We start from the raw sequence: 19,442 nt of genomic DNA, 5'->3' as shown, positions 1-19,442 counted from the left end.
TTGATAACGTGATATTGGAATGTGCTTGAGTATCATGCTAGTATTAAATATTAAATATGGTATGCAATTGAGATAGTGTGATTCTAAGATTTTATAAATGTGTCTTACTTATACTAAAATATATTGTAAAGCATAATTGTTCCTTGTAAATATTCCAATTTTTTTTTGTAAATCGCAGTTTAAATCTTAGTTTTTAAACGCAAGCGATTGCGTCAAAAATGATCGACTTTTTTTGACATTGACAGTTATTATAATAGTATAACCTTATTCTTACTTTAATATTTTACATTTCGATATTCATTGGAAATATTATAAGAAATAGTAAAAAAACCCTATAACGAGTTAAAAAGTAGGTATTATAGAAACTTACCAAATTTATCAAACAGTGAAATAAATACGATGACCTTAGATATTACGTGCTATATTTTATGAAATTATATAGTAAATATATTACTTCAAGAAAACAAAAAGTAACTAATTGTTAGTAATATTAAAACTACTCTCACGCTAAGTAAATGAAGTGAATTATATAAGAATTCAATTGTTGATGTATCCATGGTGACTTAACGATTAGTCTCTGAAAACTGTTGGCAACCAATAAACAATTGTTTTTTCTTTTTAATTTTTAAACGGTGTTCGAATAAAACCTCTTGAATCAAAACTCTTGGCACTGTAATGGCAGAGTATGTTGTTTTTGGTTTAACCTCAATTTAATAATTTTACAGATGAAACAAAAAGTTAAATGTTACTCAAAGGTAACTTAATAAGTTAAGCGTTAGCTATATGTCGTGCGTATACATGTGCATACAGCATTAAAATTAGCCATCAATTTAACAGTAAACACCATTGTGCAAACATGATTGCATTGGCCTTGAAAGATCTTCCTAATGATGTCATACTCTGCTATGAATTGATTTGTACAGTTTAAACAAATCCGTGTGTTTGAATTAAGTGTGTTCCATCTCAATTATGCTTTATAATTAACTGACAGATCTTTTTGTGTGAGATTCATTAAACACTAAAACAATAACTGGTTTATATAAACACAGCATATAAAGAACATATGTTTATAACGAACATTTAAGTTCTTGTTAGATAATATATTAAACGAAATAATTTCAGATGATTTTCCAGTTGGTGAGGAGCCTACACACAGGTCCTATCTGCCGTGCAGCGGAGTCCTCTCTCTTAGCTAAATTAAGAAAGAAAACCGGATATACCATTGCTAACTGCAAAAAGGCCCTTGAAATGCATAACAATGACACTGATAAGGTACTGTAAATATTTAGAAATGTACTATTTCAAGATACATGAGTTATTTATTAATCTGATAACAAAACTGTTTAGATTTACCTGATTTTATGTTAAATTATGATTTATTGATGAAGTGTGCAGAATTTGTAATGTTATCAATTATATCGGACAAAATCTGTCTTGCTGTGTACTAATTATTACTAATATCATAAATATTAGTAAAAATTATTTTACTAATGTTATAAATGCAAAAGTTTGGATGGATGAATGGATGGATGTTATTAAGAACAACTCCAGAATGGCTGTTCAGATCTGTACAATGCATAGCCTTCTTATTTTTATTTTTTTGACTGCATGTGGAGACCAAGTCGCTGACAATAGCTATTTTTTTATGATTTCAAGTATATGCATACATACTTTGAAAGAAAAACAATTTTCAGGCAGAAACATGGCTCAATGAACAAGCTCAGGCAATGGGATGGGCGAAGGCCACAAAATTAGCAGGCCGCTCGGCCCTACAAGGACTGGTTGCTGTGAAGTTTGACAAGAGCCATGGTGCTCTTGTAGAGCTCAACTGTGAGACAGACTTTGTTGCTAAGAATGATAAGTTTCAAAAGATGATTGAAGATGCAACACTGGCTTGTTTCAAGTTTGCTCACACTAACATGCAATCAAAGGGACCTGTCACAAAGGTATTTTTTATTTTAATTGACATTAATTATATTAAAAAATTGGTACCAAAATCATTAACAAAAAATAACAATTCATATTTTAAATTGTTTAAACTTTTTTGAGACATCATAATTAATTAAGAAACAGCTTAACTCACGTGTGATCTTCCGGTGACGGCGCCGACTAGTTTCGTACTCATCGGGGGTCCATCTAGATCACACTAGTCGGTGCCGTCACCGGACGATCACACGTGAGTTAAGCCGTTTCTTAATTAATTATTCATATTTTAGATGGAGTTAGACAGTGAGCAATTGGGAAATTTAGCGGCTGAAGGAGGGAAGAAACTTTCAGAAATATTAGCATTGTTCATTGGCTCAGTTGGTGAGAACGCTGTGTTGAGGAGAGCAGAATGCTGGAAAGCTAACAATACTGATGTCAAAATCGCCGGCTATACTCACCCTGCACCATCAGTCGTAGGCGACTACTCCGCAGGGAAATATGGAGCTTTGCTAGCGTATAGACAGGCCAATGATCATGAAGATATTGGCAAACAACTCTGCCAACATATTGTAGGCTGTGCACCGACAAAGATTGGTGACAAAGAAGCAGATAAACCAGCAAAGAACTCAGATGATGAAACATGTCTGATATACCAAGAATACTTACTGGACCCCTCGTATACAGTAGAAGAGGTTTTGCAACAAAATAAAGTGGAAATCATAGATTATATTAGATTTTCATGTGGAGAAGTCGCAGAAGCTTCTATGCCAGGTGTAGAGAAGCAACCATTAGATACAGTACAAACTGTTCAGTAAACTAGAGTAGTCCTCGCAAATATTAGAAATTATATTGTTTTTAAATTATGTTGCATTTAAGATGAATAAAATTAAAAATTATTTTTTTTATGATTTATTTACACCTGATAAATTACTGACAATTTTATCTATGGGATTCTACGTGGATGTAATTTTTCTTTTTAGCTTTTCCTTTCCATAAAAAGGTTCTGCAGTCTTTCTTCCAGAATAAAGCTATTTGGTTAGCTTCGAAGTTGTAGCCGTGGTAATTGAGAACGTCTGGGGAGACGACGTGAAGTGCAAGCGTTGTTTGCTCCCTCGTCCGGAACGGTCCGGGGACACAGGGCCGTAGTAGACAGCCGCACGGACATACCGGAGCGATCTTTTGGGATGGTACCACGTTCATTCTATTGCACAGGTTTAGCCTCTGGAAGTTCCCACACAATTTGAATTCCTCCACAGCCCCTGTAAACGATTGCGTCGCTCGAAGCGTCAACGGCCTAGCGTTCTGGTTGTCCGCATTACTCCTAAAGCCGACTGTCGACAATGATTTCTTCGTTATGTTCGTACATTCCTCAAGATTTCTCTCCTCGTATTCGCTTTCTTTATCAGAATTATCATCTGTAAACATGATCACTTGCAAAAATAATTTAAACTAAATTCAAAACAATAATTTTATGACATTTGACAACTGCCGTAATTTGTTCCTGGCTTTCTGACGCCTATATTTTTCTTTTGTTTACCTCCTTGTTATTGTCATGTGTAAAATATATAACCTGCTCAGTCACCGTGATATAAAAAGGTTTAATGCAGTCGTTTATCAATTTGCTTAATCGAACCGCGAACGACTCGTACACTGCAGCCACTTAACCGCTAATCTATTGTTATTTTTTTACACACAGAATCTGTATGTAACCTTGACCAACAATAGTTAAATACTACAATAGAACTACCGTCACAAATGTTTACTGACACAGTTTCATTGACAATTATTTGAAGAGGACAAACGTAAGTTTAACAAATGACTTCTATTAAAATTACTCCACCGCATCACGCATTCTGTTATCGAAAAAGCTCGTAACTATGCATTGATAATCCCGTTATCTCTATTATGACAATGTATTTGGAATTTTCACCGACCGATCGTGAATTCTGCTGTTTGTTATTGACATAAGCTAATTGACGACACTTACAAAGTGTTTCGGTATGAAATTTAGATCCTGCAATACTTCCACCAAAGTTATGGTGACTACAGGAGCTAAGGTATCTCTGGATAATACAAATAAGATTGTGTGAATATGGTTTTTGCTAATGTTCTTATCACCATAACCATACCTATGACGAAAGTGCGCCGTAAATGAGACAAAGGGCGCGTCGGAGCGTGAATCCCGTGACTAGCGAAACCGATGCGAGAGAGATCAGTCTGCGTCCACCTTTTATGGGACCAGACCAGTACAGTTCAAAGTTACTCGGCTCAGAGTTCCCAATACTCGGTTTGTCATCTCGGAGTTCGTAGTTTTCAGCTCCATGAGATTCTGATTGCAATTCTAGAGCAGAGAGCATAAATAATCAGCCTTTATGGATGATTATCAGGTAAGAATTTAAATATTTTAAAAAGATTGACATTTGTATTTTTTTTTTATTTTACTTAGAATACCAGACATTATAATGTTTGTGGATTTTAATTTTGTATCACTTTACATAATTATTTTTAAGCCAAATATAGAAGATCTAATAAAATTTCTTTCAGTTAACAAAATTGCCGTTAGATTTTAAATTTCATCAGTTTACAGAGACAACAGCAGAATATTTTAACAACTTGTTTGGACTGTGCGAACTCTCGGTTCTCGGTTATGTTTTCGAAGCCACATTAACTAAATGTTTATGTTGAACATAATAACACTTGATTAATTGTGCAGTAAAGTGTTTACCAAATATTATAACATAAACATAGGTTTTAGTCTAATATGCTGCAGGGTTGAAATTGGAATATTTTTCGAAGGTATGTTTATCCCTACCTTTGCATTCCATACTGTAGCTAAAATGGCTTATTTCATTTTAAAAAGTGATGATAAAAACTTTTTAAATTCGAATTCGGTCGACTGCAAATAAATTGCAAGTATTCGGTGTCTGGTTAACTTATGTTTATGTACTTAACTCATTATATATTCACATACATATTTATGTAACAGTTAACGACTAAAATGTTAGTAAATAAAGATCTTAATGATATAAATGATAAATATTGGTTATTTATTGCTATGTAACCGATAATTAATGATCTTACGGCAATTCGGAGTTGTCGGAGCCGAGAGATGAAACCGAGATATCTCGTTGCAGAAACATCTCGCGACTTTCGCGGCGGAATCATTATTATACCTTTTTTTATATATACACTCAAGTGCAGTCAGCGTGAAACAATTTTCTTTTTCACCGTCGATCGACGGTCGTTGTTTTTGTAGTTGTTTAGTCTGTGCTGAGTGCTTGACCGATGCGGTTGTGTTTTGTCTTGTAACAATAAGTGCGGTGTAAACGAATGGTCCGGTTGAACGCAGTAGTGACGGCTCGCGCCGATCCCAGCACTTCGCTCCAGACAAACGAAACGAAAATGCATATACTAGAGATTGGTGCTGATCAAGTAAATATTCTCTTTTTTTATTTTGTTGATTTTTAATTTAATCTAGAAATGATCATCTCTAGACTATGTGAATACAGTATAGCATGTGTAAACATTGTAGATTTATTAGCGATTATTTTATTTATTAATTAAAAATGAGTGAAAAAAACATGTTTTACATTTCCGATAAAAAAAAACATAAAATAATTCCACACTTCAACCCTAAATAAAAAGTTAAGAAGTAGGTAGACCCGTAAAGTGTAAACAAATTGGAAATTAAAAGTAGTGTAAAATTACACTCAATGAAATTCATGTCGAATTAGCAAAGTTCTATTAAACAGTTATGACCATACATCAGGTTTTAATGAGGGTCTAACTGTTGCGCTTGCGCTACTAATGGATAGAATAAACATACGTATTCTGTACTAAAACTACATTGTAGTAAAAGTATTTTGAATTTGTATAGTCTATATTTACCAGTTTGCTACGCAAAATGGTTAGTGATAGTTTTACAAAAGCTTTATTTAAAAAAAAAAACAACTTAAAATGTGCCAGTGTCATGTCAAATGGAATCTGCTGATCCAACTTCTCCGAAACGCGTCTTTATTTACTATGACGGGAATATAACAAACTATTCTAACTGTGACGTCATGTAATTTAAAAAATCAAAGGTTGATAGAGTACAAAACTTCATTAAAAAATACCTTGTATGCATTATTTATACATACTATTTTGGATGGATCTTATTGCCATCGAAGGTAACAAGTAAGACATCGTTCGCTCGTTATTCTCAGCTGTGACCGACTACCGTTACATCGACCTGATTGCTTTTAATTTATTTAGATCACAATCAGACACATTTGCTATTAGTTGATTACTGATACAAGAATAATAATTCTATTTTCTTATAAAGTCCATTTCCGTCTAGACATGTCCATTTCATTTTTTGTATGTATTGCAAAAAATACATTTAATAATCTGGACAGTTCTTAGATTTAAGAAACTCTATAATAAGCCAACCAACAAACTCGTATGCAATGTTTTGTTAAATAAATGAAAGTGTTCCAGGACTCTGCCTAGGATAGTTCTATATTTCGCGATCTTGGCATTCCTCTTCGTTTCTGAATAACGCTTGCATAACTATTTTTGTATATACATAAATAAACAACTTCTCATACAATAGTCTTCAATTAAGGTTACTTAACAACTCCCTAGTTTAATCGGCCTTTATTTTGCCGCTCCCAAACTAAGGTGTAGTCGCATTGTGAAGCCTAGACTTTGTAATTGGATCGTAATTTTAACCTTTTAGAGAATCACGAAATGATTTGAAAGATATTGGTTTTGTTTATCGCAACTTGAACTTTGTTTATATTATGTCTCGTTTGTAAATTATCTATGCGTATCTGGTGATGATTTTATTTTGATGTACATCTTACTAATATTATAAATGCGAAAGTTTTATATGGATGGATGGATGCAAGTTTGTTTGAAGGTATCTCCGGAACGACTCAATGGATCTTGATGAAATTTCGAACAGATGTAGAACATAGTCTGGAAGAACACATAGGCTACTTTTTTTATACCGAACAGACGGAGTCGCGGTCGACAGCTAGTATATTATAATGACATCATAATTATGTTATCGATTATAAGTTTTCTAAAATGTTTTAATTTTTTTGATATAGTTTGATACTGGATATATATTAAAATACATCAATGTTACTGATAGATGAGATACTTTCTAATTGTATTTTATTATATTTTACTATTACTATATTTTTGACTAGCATACATTTTTTTAATATTCCAACTAAGGTCAACATTTATACTACGACTATTGTAGTCGAACTTACGACCTATCGGTTCAGAAATATATAAAGCACAAGTATTCAAAAACGACAAAGCAGTAGGTACCTCCGTAAAGGGCTTTAAGTTCAACACAATTTTACCTTTTACTTATTCTTCAGTTCCCACTTAGATTATCTTTTTATTTTCAAAATCTTGTCAAAGTGCTAAGTCTAACTGAATATGTTATAACACGGCAGGATGACGAGAGTACAGCGCGCGCCGCCGATGCTGTATTCCGGACGGTACCGCGCGACCACACCACCTTCCTTGTCTGGAAAATCACGGTAAGTTCAAAATACGATTGGTATTTATCAACTAGGTCCTTTTAAATTAACAGTCGCCACGATTATCTTGGGATTTGACCGCCAAAACTTTTATTTTGTATTTCAGTAAAGGAAATCCCAGATAACACTGATGTTTTGTGTTTCTGGTAAACCACGCCGCACATTGCACGATGTCGCACGATCCAACAATTAAATTCTAGATTCGCGTCGGTCTGTCGCGTGTCAACTCGGTACTCGTACGTAACTAATTTCACTTTCACGTCTCAATCACATCACGATAGAACGTCGTTAGTAAACTGCGAATAGGGAATCATATCTTTTGTAATGTTACGTAACAAATATACTTCAAGTAATACACCGAATTTGAACATAGCTTTAATGTTCATTATTTCAAAACAATCATGTTACATCATCTCTGTCGTTTTCCTAAAAAAAAAAAAAAAAAACTGAGATAAGAATTTGAAATTGTATTTGTTGTTTCGGCATTTAAAGTCCAGGGATATATGTGAGGCAGTCGTATCTACAGACGAACCTGGATAAGGGATAATTTTCTTGTTTATAGAGGTATCTCTCAAACCTCAGTTTCAGGCTTATGAAGATCGTCCTACATGACCGAACAATCACTCTAGCTTATAGATGTTTCTCGGTTATCCAGATTCTATTGTATTGTATTTATAAGATTAGTGGTCGGACTTTTTTGGAAAGTCTATCACTGTCGTTTATAGCCGTCGCCAGGGGAGAGTTTAGGAAGCTTCCCTCGCCTACAGAATTGAAAAATATAAAATAGATATAAAAAGTAATTCGAATAATACGATATTAATGGTAATTGCCCCCCTAGAACTAGCCTAGATCATTGCTTAACGACGCTTATGCTGTCGGTCATTCATCTTCACCTCCTAACTCCAAGGTAACTACGTCTCGGTTTAAAGCACTTATATTTTAGATATACATACTATTACTAATTTGTTTGCTTGAGATTGTGATAATTTATATTTCACGATTCAAACGACAAGACACCTAATGACGTAGTAATAACTAGGACGTTCACATTTTTACAAACTATCATCACAAAATCATACGATGGTGAAACATGACATTTTAGGTAATTTCTCCCGAGGGATAGTTTCATAATACTTTTATAGCATACAAATGTTCTAAAATCATCAATCAAGTCATGTTGGTCCGAATAGAATAACATATTCTTAGAGAAATAATATATAATAGAACACAAAACTTTACATAATAGCGAATATCAATTATTACATAAATAATATAAGATGATTTATTGTTTAGTTGTTATACAAAAAAACTTATTTAGTGTTTTGGAACAAAGTTCCTTATCGCGCGTTGTGAAAGGGGGCTAGACGGAAAAAATTCTTACGAAAAGTTGTCACGACACTTTTTGCTATAGACGAATGAGCGCTACTTCACCATGGCAACGACGTGACAATATATAACGAAAATTCATAGAAATAAAATGTACTTCTTGTGAAGACTTAAGTTTTTTATTCATAGACTAAACATTGGTTCCTTCACTAATTAATTGAAAGGAACTTCGTTCCATCCGGGTTTCCCTTGACACCTCTCAAGTTTTTTAGTTTATAAATGTTTTGTCCATATTAATAAAATAAAAAGTTTTCCGTCACAAAGTCATCATGAATTTGGTTAATTTACATAATTTTGAAACTTCCTAACAGAATACAGAAGTTTATTTCGCATTGTAAAAGTATCAAATTATCTAGGTATTGTGAATACATTCATAACCTAGGAAACAAGTTCCTTTGTAAAAACAAAATGTATAAACAATGACAGTATATATTCTCATGAACCTTGTTAGTATTGTGCTAAAGTAAAATACTGGGTCGTCTCCAAGTGAACTTCCACGATTAATCCAATGCGACGTTGTTGTTGGGAAACAATTTTAAAGCTATCCGCTATCGTGAGAAGTGAATTTATTGGAACAATACATAATGTGTTTCTTTATATCGTTATCCTCACGCCTTTTAAAAGGTCGTGCAATTTATTACTTATTTTTTTGTAATTCTATTGTCGAAAATTACAATCACGATTTGCTTAATGTTCTGTGAAAAAAAGTTTCTAATAAAAAGTGTTTTGTAACGCACCTTACAATGCGGGCTGATAAAAAGTGTTCAACAAGGACTAACTACTACTACTAACTACGTGACAATGTAGTAATATGAATATAAAATACAATAATTATTATTATTGTATTTATGTTCAGTTACAAAACTTTTCTCGGCGTGACGAGTAGAAAGTGCATCGCGTGCGACGACAAACGGGCGTGACACACTCGTGCATAGTAGTGTGGTCCACGGACTGCATCTAGTTAACCAATTTGATCAAAAACCTCAATAACGTTGTGGATTTGAACAAACATTTGTTAAATCGTGTACTAACTGTTAGTTTCTGAGTCACAAATCTCTGTAAAACATATCTTCATCCCTGTCATTATCTTTGACAAAACAGAGATAACAATTATGTTTTAATGGCAGATTTTGATCTCAGAAACCCACGGTTAGTACCTTAGTGTGATCAATTAATAAGTGTTATTGTCTAAATGTCTAGTTTAATATCGTTAAAAATCATATTATCTTACTTATATTATAAATGCGAATGTTTAGATGGATTGATGTTTGCTTGAAGGTATCTCCGGAACGGCTGAAAGGATCTTAATGAAATTTGACACAGACGCAGAACATAGCTTAGAAGAATACATAGACTACTTATTAAGTTTTTTTTTTAATCCCCGCGGACGGATATGCGGTCAACAGATAGTTTTCTAATAAAGCAAAATTGCGATCTCTCTGACCTCATAATAAATTTATTGACTAAATCCAAGCGATTTTTAAGTAACCAATAAATACTTTTTTCTGTTACAAAAAGAAAGCAAACAAAGATACTCTGTTTATTCTAATAACAGCTTTGTTAATACATGATAATGTTTAATTAAGTCAACACTCAACATACCTACAACAGTCTTGTTAGATACGCATCGGTAGAAAGTGAGGAAAACCGAAAGTTTCCCGCCGAGCGCTCCTACACCGCTTGACATAAAACATGCAAATCGACCGCCGACAACGCTCATAAACGCTTATAAGTGCTAAGTACCTTGAATAATTATTACTTAATGGTCACGTAATTTTCATGACGCTCTCATCAGTTTAAAAAAAAATTAAAATTAATATTTAGTACAATAAATAGACAGGCCTATTCATAACAGGATAAAACGTACCATGATTTAATAATATACTCAGAAGTCTTACATTTTCCGCAGCATCAAATCCTCTAGAGACTTACTGAAATTAATCAGAAAGTTCGTGCGCTTCCCTGTGGCTTACGAAGCATCGCAAGTGCTTTCAAAAGCTTTTTGTAGAGGGTATCATTATGTTAATATGGTAAGGATTTTTGAACGTGTTTACTTTATAATAAACACGTTCAATATGTAATTTACATTGGGTGAGTACCGCACTCATATTGGTTTAATTGTCACATAGGAAGATACTAACTTAAATCTTCTCAGAGGCCAGGAGTAACAGTAGATTAGTCAGCAATCAGTTTTTTACAGCTCCCGCTGAACTGTTATCGCTCTTTATACGTAAGCACACTAACATAGGGCTTGTTAACATCATGAACTATTCTAACTTAAAAGCTTCGACGGTCTTGAACATGAGCTCACTCGTGACGTCAGTGGGTGAGTTTCAATCTACGAATCTAATCTAGCTTTATAGATAATATCAGCGAATTTTAAATATACTAAACTAGCTTTTACCCGCGACTCCGTCCGCGCGGAATAAAAAATAGAAAATGGGGTAAAAATTATCCTATGTCCGTTTCCTGGTTCTAAGCTAGCTGCCCACCAATTTTCAGTCAAATCGATTCAGCCGTTCTTGAGTTATAAATGGTGTAACTAACACGACTTTCTTTTATATATATAGATTATGTTTATGAATTAGTCTGAATGCAAAACAAATAGCAATTGTTGCAATATCTGTGTATTGCAGCTATGAATGATTCATCTGAGTACCGTTACTCCGCCGGTGCCAGCGAACCGAGGCATAGCTTTGTACTTATCAAAAGCGTTTCGAAATGTTCTTTACATGTTTTATTCCAACCATCTAATAGTGCACTATTAAACATCTGAAACTCTCTTATAAATATATATTATCTTCCTTCTCATTTTAATAGCTGTTGAAATACAATGGACGAGATATCTCGGTTCATTTAATATTCACAAACCGCTTAACATGGAACTAATCTAGAAAGATTTCGTAACAGTATAACTTTAGGAGACCATTGCTGTAAATATGTCGAATACACACAGCTGCAATTGATTATGAAAATCAATTCGTTTTTGTTATGCGTATAAAAGCGGAACATACAATTGTTCGCAATTATTGTGCCACGTTAATTGGTAACAAAAAGTGATAGAACCAGATGATGGAATCGAATCAGTCCGACAGCTCAGCCGCCTGTCGTCCACGCTACGCTGATGATGCCTCAGCTATTTATGGCTCAATTAAAAAGATACGGTTAAGAACATTAAGATAACGCACACGAGATCAAGAGTCTCATGTGTGTTACATATATTCATTTGATTTAATATAATTATTTGGTCTGTTTATTGTATCGCAAATTCTTAAGTATGTTGACAATAATTAAATGTTATTAATTATTGACAATCATTAAATATAAAGCGCCTTCAGAATGTAAAAGCAAAGTTTTCGATTTGGACATTCACGTTAATTTAAAAAACTCTTAAAAGGTTCGTTTACTTCAGGTAAATAAAATATAGTTAAAATATTTTTTTTCCTTTTCACTCATGAAGGTAATTTAATTATAATATGTAATAATTACATGAGTTGCAGTCTATGTGATAAAAGCATTATCGTCACTGTTGACTACACAAACTAATAACGAAAGCGTAAAAACTATCAGCAAATGTCATGTTGCTATCAGGATAATCCCAACAATGCGAAGAATCCCGCGCTAATCACCGTTCATGCATGAACACTTATTACATTGTATTGTCCCCGCAAATCAATACGTATCGGTGATGTTTTTATGCATAACTGACGCAATTAATTCGACGTCATTATGTCGCCGTCACGAATGTTACGCGGCGATTATTGCTAATTCGCCGAGTCGATTTGTGAATTGTAGGTAGATACAGACAAGAAGTTAAACAGCTTCTCGCCAAACTTACATTCGTCATGTTTAGGTGGTTGATATCTTATCGCCATCACAATCTGATCGCTAGGACTTTTTGACGTCCCCTACTAACATCTACACACATTAACACATCAGCCTTGACATTACTTTCTCCATGCTTTCAGTTTACCATAGTCAAATAATCATAAAAAGATACGAAAATAATTGTAAGAGCCTATTATTAATGCTTGAATTAAAAATAATATAGCGTGTGCTGCGAAAAAAGGAAAAAAGAAACCATGCCGAGAAAAATTAAGTTTAATTGTATTTTGCGAAATAGAAAGCACAATGATATGGGCTGGAAATAACCGTTAGGCCGATCAGTTTCACTTCCAATAGTGTTTTGGTCTAGATTTTATAAATCAAACAATCTTGTGCAAGTGTACGCAAAGCAATAATTAATACAAAATGCCTGTAAAAACATGATCCTTTATATTGTAAAGTTTCCAATGTAAACTGTACATCAAATAATAGTGTTTTAACTTGTTTGTAAGTTCCAGTATTACATTTATAAGTTTTATGTGTTATTTATTTGATACTTTGTGGCTTGTCCAGGAGACTGGCACGGAGCTGGTGCCGCGGTCGCAGTACGGCACATTCTACGACGCCGAGGCCTACCTAGTGTACTCGTGCTCGCTGCCCGGACACCCGGCCGGCCCGGATGTCATCGTGAGTTACTCTGACAAAACCTATGCGTATTCTATCAATTGTCTAACAAACTATTGGAACAGGAGAAGGCTGATATTTTGATATGCGTACAGAGACGGGAAATAAAAGAGAACGGTGAGTGCAGCGAGCGGCACATCCACGCGTGGTGTGGCGACCGTGCGGGCCAGCTGGGGTCGGCCGCACTGGCCCGCGCCGCCCGCCTTGCTGCGTACCTACCCGCGCCTGCCGTGCTGCACCGCGAGCACGCCACCAAGGAGTCGCCGCGGCTGCTCTCCTACTTCAAAGATGGCATTAGGTCCACATATTACGAGGCGGAGAAAAACGAGAGACAATAAATAAATCAGATAATGATAATTAAACATCCTCTATATTTCAGGATCTTCCGTTCGGGAGCGACGGCCGGCGGAGCGCGATTGTACCGCGTGCGCGGTGCGCGACCGCTGCTACTGCAGCTGGAGCCGGTGTGCTGGTCGCAACTCGCCTCCGACGGAGTCTTCGTGCTAGACTCCGGCGCTCTACTCGTGCTCTGGCTTGGACGCACCGCCAACTTGATCGAGAAAATATTCGGTGCCAAGGTAAAATTTTGTTTGCTAATCATTTTCATTTATTTTTCATTAATTTCACAATAAATCAATTCTTCAATTTGTCTTTGTAGATTGCATATCGCATGTCCCGAGGGGTAGACAAAGGATCTACAACTCGGCGCATCGTGATTGCGCATGACGGCTACGAGCAGACGCTGCCGGTGGCTGAAAGGACATTGTTCGCCGACCTGCTTGAGCCGAGGACCCGCGTGGTCCGATCCGCGCCGGCGCCGGAGCCCCCGCGACCGGCGCGTCTGTACCGCACAGCCCAGCCCCGCATGCCCCACGCTGCTCTCACCCTGCCCTCGCAGCGCCCCGCTGCCCGACTTGAGGAAGTAAAACGCGCGCCATTGTATAGAGAAGACTTAACTGACGACGTAAGTTCTAAAGTAAAAAACATAAAAGCTAGCAACATATTTGCTCATATGATGTTTATAGCGGTGCGTTCTATGGCTACCAAAAAGTTAATGAGATAAGAAAACTCCTAACTAATCTACAGGGAATTTACGTGGTGGATGCTGGCAACCGAGGCGTGTGGGCGTGGGTGGGCGGCGGTGCGGGGAGTGGTGCTGCGCGCGGTGCCCTGGCGGCGGCGCGGGGTCTGGCACGCGCGCGCCGGTACTGCGGCCCAGTGAGCTGCTGTGCCGCCGGCCGCGAGCCGCTGGAGTTTGCGGCGCTGTTCCACCGCTGGCGCTGGTGCGATGCGCGCCGGGACGTCCGCCTCCGCGCCGCGCGCTCCGCCACCACCAAGCTCGATGCGGTCAGCCTCGCTACCAACGCCTGGCTTGCAGCCGAGGTAATCTTTTAATATACCACATATAAAGTTTGTTCCATCCAAACACGATCAGTAGTGGCCGTAAACGACTAGGTACTGTGTATTGTATACAGGCGCAGGTTCCTGACGACGGGTCGGGGTCGCTGCGCATGTGGCGGGTGCAGCGCGCCGACGAGCCCGCCGTGCCCGCGGCCGCGCTTGCCGAGGTGGAGCGCCCGCAGCACGCCGTCTTCTACGACCAGGACTGCTACATCGCTCTCTACACATACCACGCGCCCACAGGCGAACAGTCTGTGCTTTACTACTGGATGGTATGTGTAAAATTGGTACAGGTTGACGCAGTGTTTCCTTTACGTAACGAACAAAACAATTTTCACCATTTCTAGGGTGGCTCTTCACCAAATGAACTGAGGGATTTGGGAGCAAAAGAAGCCAAAGATCTGTACGTTAAATTAGGCCGTCTTCCAGTTCAGGTGCGCTACTAGTGGTACATTCCATATCATAGTGGTTTGAATGTGTGAAACCGTGTCTAGTAATTAATCAAACCGTACGTTACGACTCCAGGCTTGGGTGTACCAAGGCAAGGAACCGGCGCATTTTCTGCAAATATTCAAAGGAAGGATGATCACGTATGTCGGCAGCGCCACCGATTATGATCGTAAGTTTTATCATTTATTACCAAATTATTAATAACCACCACTTTATTACTACTCCTGTTGCTTCATGCTGTAGGCGCATTCTAGAATGTTTTGGCCTGGATCTGTTCTGTTAAGTATAGTATACCATTGTTATCTTAATTTGGAAAATTTAATTGTTATGTAGCGAGTGGCAGACGTGTGTTGGCGCCAGTGCGTGCGATGATCCGCGTGTCTGGTCAGTACGCGCGGGAGGCGCGGGGCGAGGAGGTGCGGTGCGGGGCGGGCGGGGCGGCGGGGGGCGAGGCGCGCGGCGCGTGCTATGTGGTGCGCGAGGGCGCGCGCGTGTGGGTGTGGTGCGCCGCCTGCGCCACCGGCGACGAGCGCGAGGTCGCCAAGAACATGGCCGCCGCCGAACACACCCTCGTCATGCAGGGTACACTACGTTCAGAAAGTTTTGTTTCTAACCAATATAGGAATTATAAACATTGTTATAATGATGCAGGTAAAGAGAAAAGCGACTTCTGGACGGCACTGGGTGATCGGCGACACTTGCTGGTCGCGACTCCGCTCAAGGAAGTGGAGCGCCCGCTGCCCCCGCGGCTATTTTACGTGTCTTTCGGACCACCGGGACAGTATTCCTGTGAGTATATAAAATAAAAAGTTATACTTAGTTACGCGGTTCTTTTCAAATCATTAATGCGCTCGGAGGGTCTCTACTGCAATATGTTTCAGTCGAGGAGATAATATCGGTGAGTCAGTACGAGCTGGCGCCGGAGATCGCGGCGGTGCTGGACGCGCACGCCAGCGTGTTCGTGTGGCTGGGCGCGCTCTGCTGCCCGCGCGCCAAGGACGATGCGCGCAACATCGCCGCCACATACCTCGCACACGGTACACGTGCATGTCATACACTATTGAACACACACATTCTTTTTTTCTCTATGGTTTACTTGTGTTATGTCCCTTTAAATTTACCCTTAAATGCGGCTATCCATATTTAAAAAATGTAGAAGTTCATATTAATCGAATCAAAATGTGCATAAGGTGTTCTACGAATCCGTCCGCGCGGAATTAAAAAAAAACTTAATTAGTACCAGTAGTAACCTATGTGTTCTTTCAGACTGTGTTCTAAATCCATAACAAATTTTATAGAGATCCGTTGAGCAGTTCTGGAGATACCTTCTACAAACATCCATCCATCTATCAAACTTTCACATTTATAATATTCGTATGATTTCTCTAACGACCACTAGATCCCGCGGCGCGCGACCCAGAAACTCCGATTATCGTGCTGAACCAGGGCCGGGAGCCGCCAAACTTCACCGGCTTCTTCCCGCACTGGAAACATACAATGTGGAAGGTGAGAAATTGACACTTGAAGATACTTGAATTTTGTCATGTCGTGAGTTTCAAATTGGATCACCTATTGTTAACATTTCGGTGTATTCCAGAGTCACAAGAGTTTTGGCGCGATAATGAGCGCGCTGGAGGGCAAGGCGATAGTGCAGGGCGGCAACAGCGCGGTGCGGAGTGGCAACAGCGCCAACCAGTTCGACCTACACGAGAAGTACCCGCCGGCGTTGCTGCGCGGACCCAAGGAGCATCTGCCGCCGGACGTCAACCCACTCACTAAAGAGGTAACTAAACTGCACCTAAAATCCTGAACTACTCCTTCGTATAACTCACAAAAGTAACAAAGTAGAAAGAAGTATAAAAAAATATATTTCTTATAATCATTCTTTTTTATTTCAATTACTAATAATAATTTGCAGCTGTATTTGACGCACGATGATTTCGTGTCGACATTCAACATGGCGTACAGCGACTTCCGCGTGCTACCCGGCTGGAAGCAGAGGGAAATGAAGAAAGCTGTTGGACTCTTCTAACGCACCGACATATAGCGAGTGATGTGTATCAAGCTTTATTCTATTTTATTCGCTAACACATCTTCTGTGACGTCATCTAATCTCTCGCAACTCTGGCAGTTTCTGGAGAACTCTTTAACTGCCTATTAAACGTACTTTGTTATTTTCGGTGCAATCATGTAGGGACTGATTCTATATCAAATCGTCGTAAAGTTCTATTCTTTCTTTTTTTGTTATTTAAAAAAGTGTTTATTACACGTTTTATCGGCTTGTGCTGAATGTTTTAAAAGTATAGTTTTTTTTACATTTTTGTTATAAAAACGTAAAATTAAAATGTAAACTTTAATTTCTTATTCAAATAGATTTAAGATGTAGTCTGTAGAGTATAAATTCATTATTTATTAATTAATAAAATGTTTAATATTTTGAAATAAAACAATGAGCTTTTTAAAATGTTATTTATTTCTCACAAATGTAGCTCTTATTAGCTAAGGCATTAATTTTATGATAAAATTAATAATAATCTTTACAATATACAAATTCCTTAAAAAAATCCATAAAATATTGGTATTATTTGAAAACATATGTACAATAACTAACGATACATATAACATAGTTTGCCTAGTTGATATGGGATGGGCAGAGTAGCTAAGGCACGTGGTGTTAGTACTGGATGACATACTGCACAAAAAACTCCTCACTGAGTTAACACTCCAACACAATACAGATTATGCAAGAGCCAAAAGTATTCTCTACGACTACACAATACAGTCATAGAAAATTGACAGAAGTTACAGTTGAGTTTTACGCTTAAAATCTGTACCTAGTTAGGAACTTACTATATTAAAAAAAATGACAAACCGTTTGAAATGAAACATAATACATATTAAAATAAATAATTTACATATTATTGAGGATTGTACATTTTACCTCGAATAATGCTTACGACAATTTTGAAGTATTTCTAAAGCGGCGCGAGTAACGCAGATTAAATAATTACTTCACAAAAATGTCGCAATCGGCTAATAATTATGCGTTAACCAGATTTAAAATAATCGAATTAAATAATAAGAATGAAAATAATATAAATGAAATAATATAATTCTCGAAGCATAATACAAATATTACGTTATCAATTATAAAATTTTCCAAAACTTCTTTGGCAATGAAAACAAATATAATATCTTTTTTCGAACAAGCATAACAAAACATAAATCGATCGATGTACGATGGAATGGAACGAATGCAATAGCTGCCCTATCAAAATATAATTTAAAATAAAATGCATCTCAAAAATAAGCGTACCACAACGACAATGAATTATGAGTTACAAAACACTTAAGTACGTTAATATGTAATTCGTAAGTCGGCGTACAAATGAAAGGACAGATTATAACCTAAAACTTAATAAAAAAAAAACTAAAAGCGATAACTGGTCAAGCGACAGAGTCGAACGTGAGAGTCAAATATTAAAACTAAATTAAACAAAACTCAACATAGCTCTTGTTGGAGGAATGTAAACAGTTTGTATAGCATTTAATAAACATCGCTTATATCTTTAACAAGAAGCACGAGTAACAACAATACGTCGGAGGCCTGCTTACCATTAGCACCACGGGGCTCCAGTCTAGGGATACGCTCTGCAGCGATTTACTCTGTCTTTTGAATCAATTCATTTCATCATTTGGTTGAAATTCGAATATAAAACTTATCCATCAACAAGAAAATTATCCAGTTAACTTGATAGTGTTAGAAAATGTAAGGATTATTCTCGGAAGTTTAAATAATAGTGCATCCCTATTCTAGACACGTCTATATCACAGGTGTCTGTGGCCTGACGCCGAGTCGCACCGCCTTATTCCAGATCCAGAGAACTGAAACACAAGGTGTCCTCGAACCGACACTGTCCCACACAGAGTCTTAAAATTGACTTAAATCACATAGTGTACATGCAATACTAAATGTACACTAAAGGTTTATGAGCCATTAAAAGTTCCTGAGTGCGGTCACACTGTTGTTCAACAAGTAAGGAACGATTTTGATAGAAATACGATCCCATTCATGAGATTTGTGAAAACATATGTACTCTCACAACTACATTTTGTACTTTTCAATCACTATTTATGAGAAAGTTATTTAACAATACATTTAAGCGGATATTAAATTACTGATAATAAACTAAGGCGTACGAACCACACTTGTAATGTATACGTGCG

At 37.2% G+C, this 19,442-nt stretch overlaps 3 protein-coding genes across 9 annotated transcripts; 2 read left to right on the top strand and 1 right to left on the bottom strand.

Annotated features, from left to right (window-relative positions):
* The first annotated feature begins 249 nt into the window (after positions 1-249).
* Positions 250-2,778, top strand: LOC106713759 (elongation factor Ts, mitochondrial). Of its 6 annotated transcripts, none has more exons than XM_014506613.2 (4): positions 250-349; positions 1,135-1,272; positions 1,695-1,946; positions 2,217-2,778. In XM_014506613.2, the coding sequence occupies exons 2-4, from the start codon at positions 1,249-1,251 to the stop codon at positions 2,739-2,741; spliced, it is 801 nt and encodes a 266-aa protein (XP_014362099.2). In that variant the 5' UTR covers positions 250-349; positions 1,135-1,248; the 3' UTR covers positions 2,742-2,778. The 6 variants fall into 6 exon arrangements, with proteins under 6 accessions (XP_014362099.2, XP_014362096.2, XP_014362094.2 ...); XM_014506610.2 differs by having other exon boundaries at positions 1,123-1,272; XM_014506608.2 differs by lacking the exon at positions 250-349 and adding an exon at positions 671-755 and having other exon boundaries at positions 1,123-1,272.
* Positions 2,779-2,865: 87 nt separating this feature from the next.
* LOC106713735 lies at positions 2,866-3,494 on the bottom strand. Its single transcript, XM_014506583.2, has one exon. It carries the CDS (start codon positions 3,349-3,351, stop codon positions 2,866-2,868), a length of 486 nt encoding a protein of 161 aa, XP_014362069.2. The 5' UTR covers positions 3,352-3,494.
* Positions 3,495-4,079: 585 nt separating this feature from the next.
* On the top strand, positions 4,080-17,471 carry LOC106713682 (villin-like protein quail). Of its 2 annotated transcripts, none has more exons than XM_045686547.1 (16): positions 4,080-4,313; positions 7,383-7,469; positions 13,254-13,367; positions 13,460-13,662; positions 13,744-13,942; positions 14,023-14,328; positions 14,451-14,747; positions 14,840-15,037; positions 15,113-15,199; positions 15,291-15,384; positions 15,549-15,797; positions 15,867-16,004; positions 16,097-16,252; positions 16,615-16,721; positions 16,813-16,998; positions 17,134-17,471. In XM_045686547.1, the coding sequence occupies exons 1-16, from the start codon at positions 4,299-4,301 to the stop codon at positions 17,245-17,247; spliced, it is 2,550 nt and encodes an 849-aa protein (XP_045542503.1). In that variant the 5' UTR covers positions 4,080-4,298; the 3' UTR covers positions 17,248-17,471. The 2 variants fall into 2 exon arrangements, with proteins under 2 accessions (XP_045542503.1, XP_045542495.1); XM_045686539.1 differs by lacking the exon at positions 4,080-4,313 and adding an exon at positions 5,203-5,358 and having other exon boundaries at positions 17,134-17,468.
* Positions 17,472-19,442: the final 1,971 nt, after the last annotated feature.

Source organism: Papilio machaon, chromosome 1, assembly GCF_912999745.1.
Source record: "Papilio machaon chromosome 1, ilPapMach1.1, whole genome shotgun sequence".
NCBI lineage: Eukaryota > Metazoa > Arthropoda > Insecta > Lepidoptera > Papilionidae > Papilio > Papilio machaon.
This window is presented reverse-complemented; position numbering and strand designations above follow the sequence as displayed.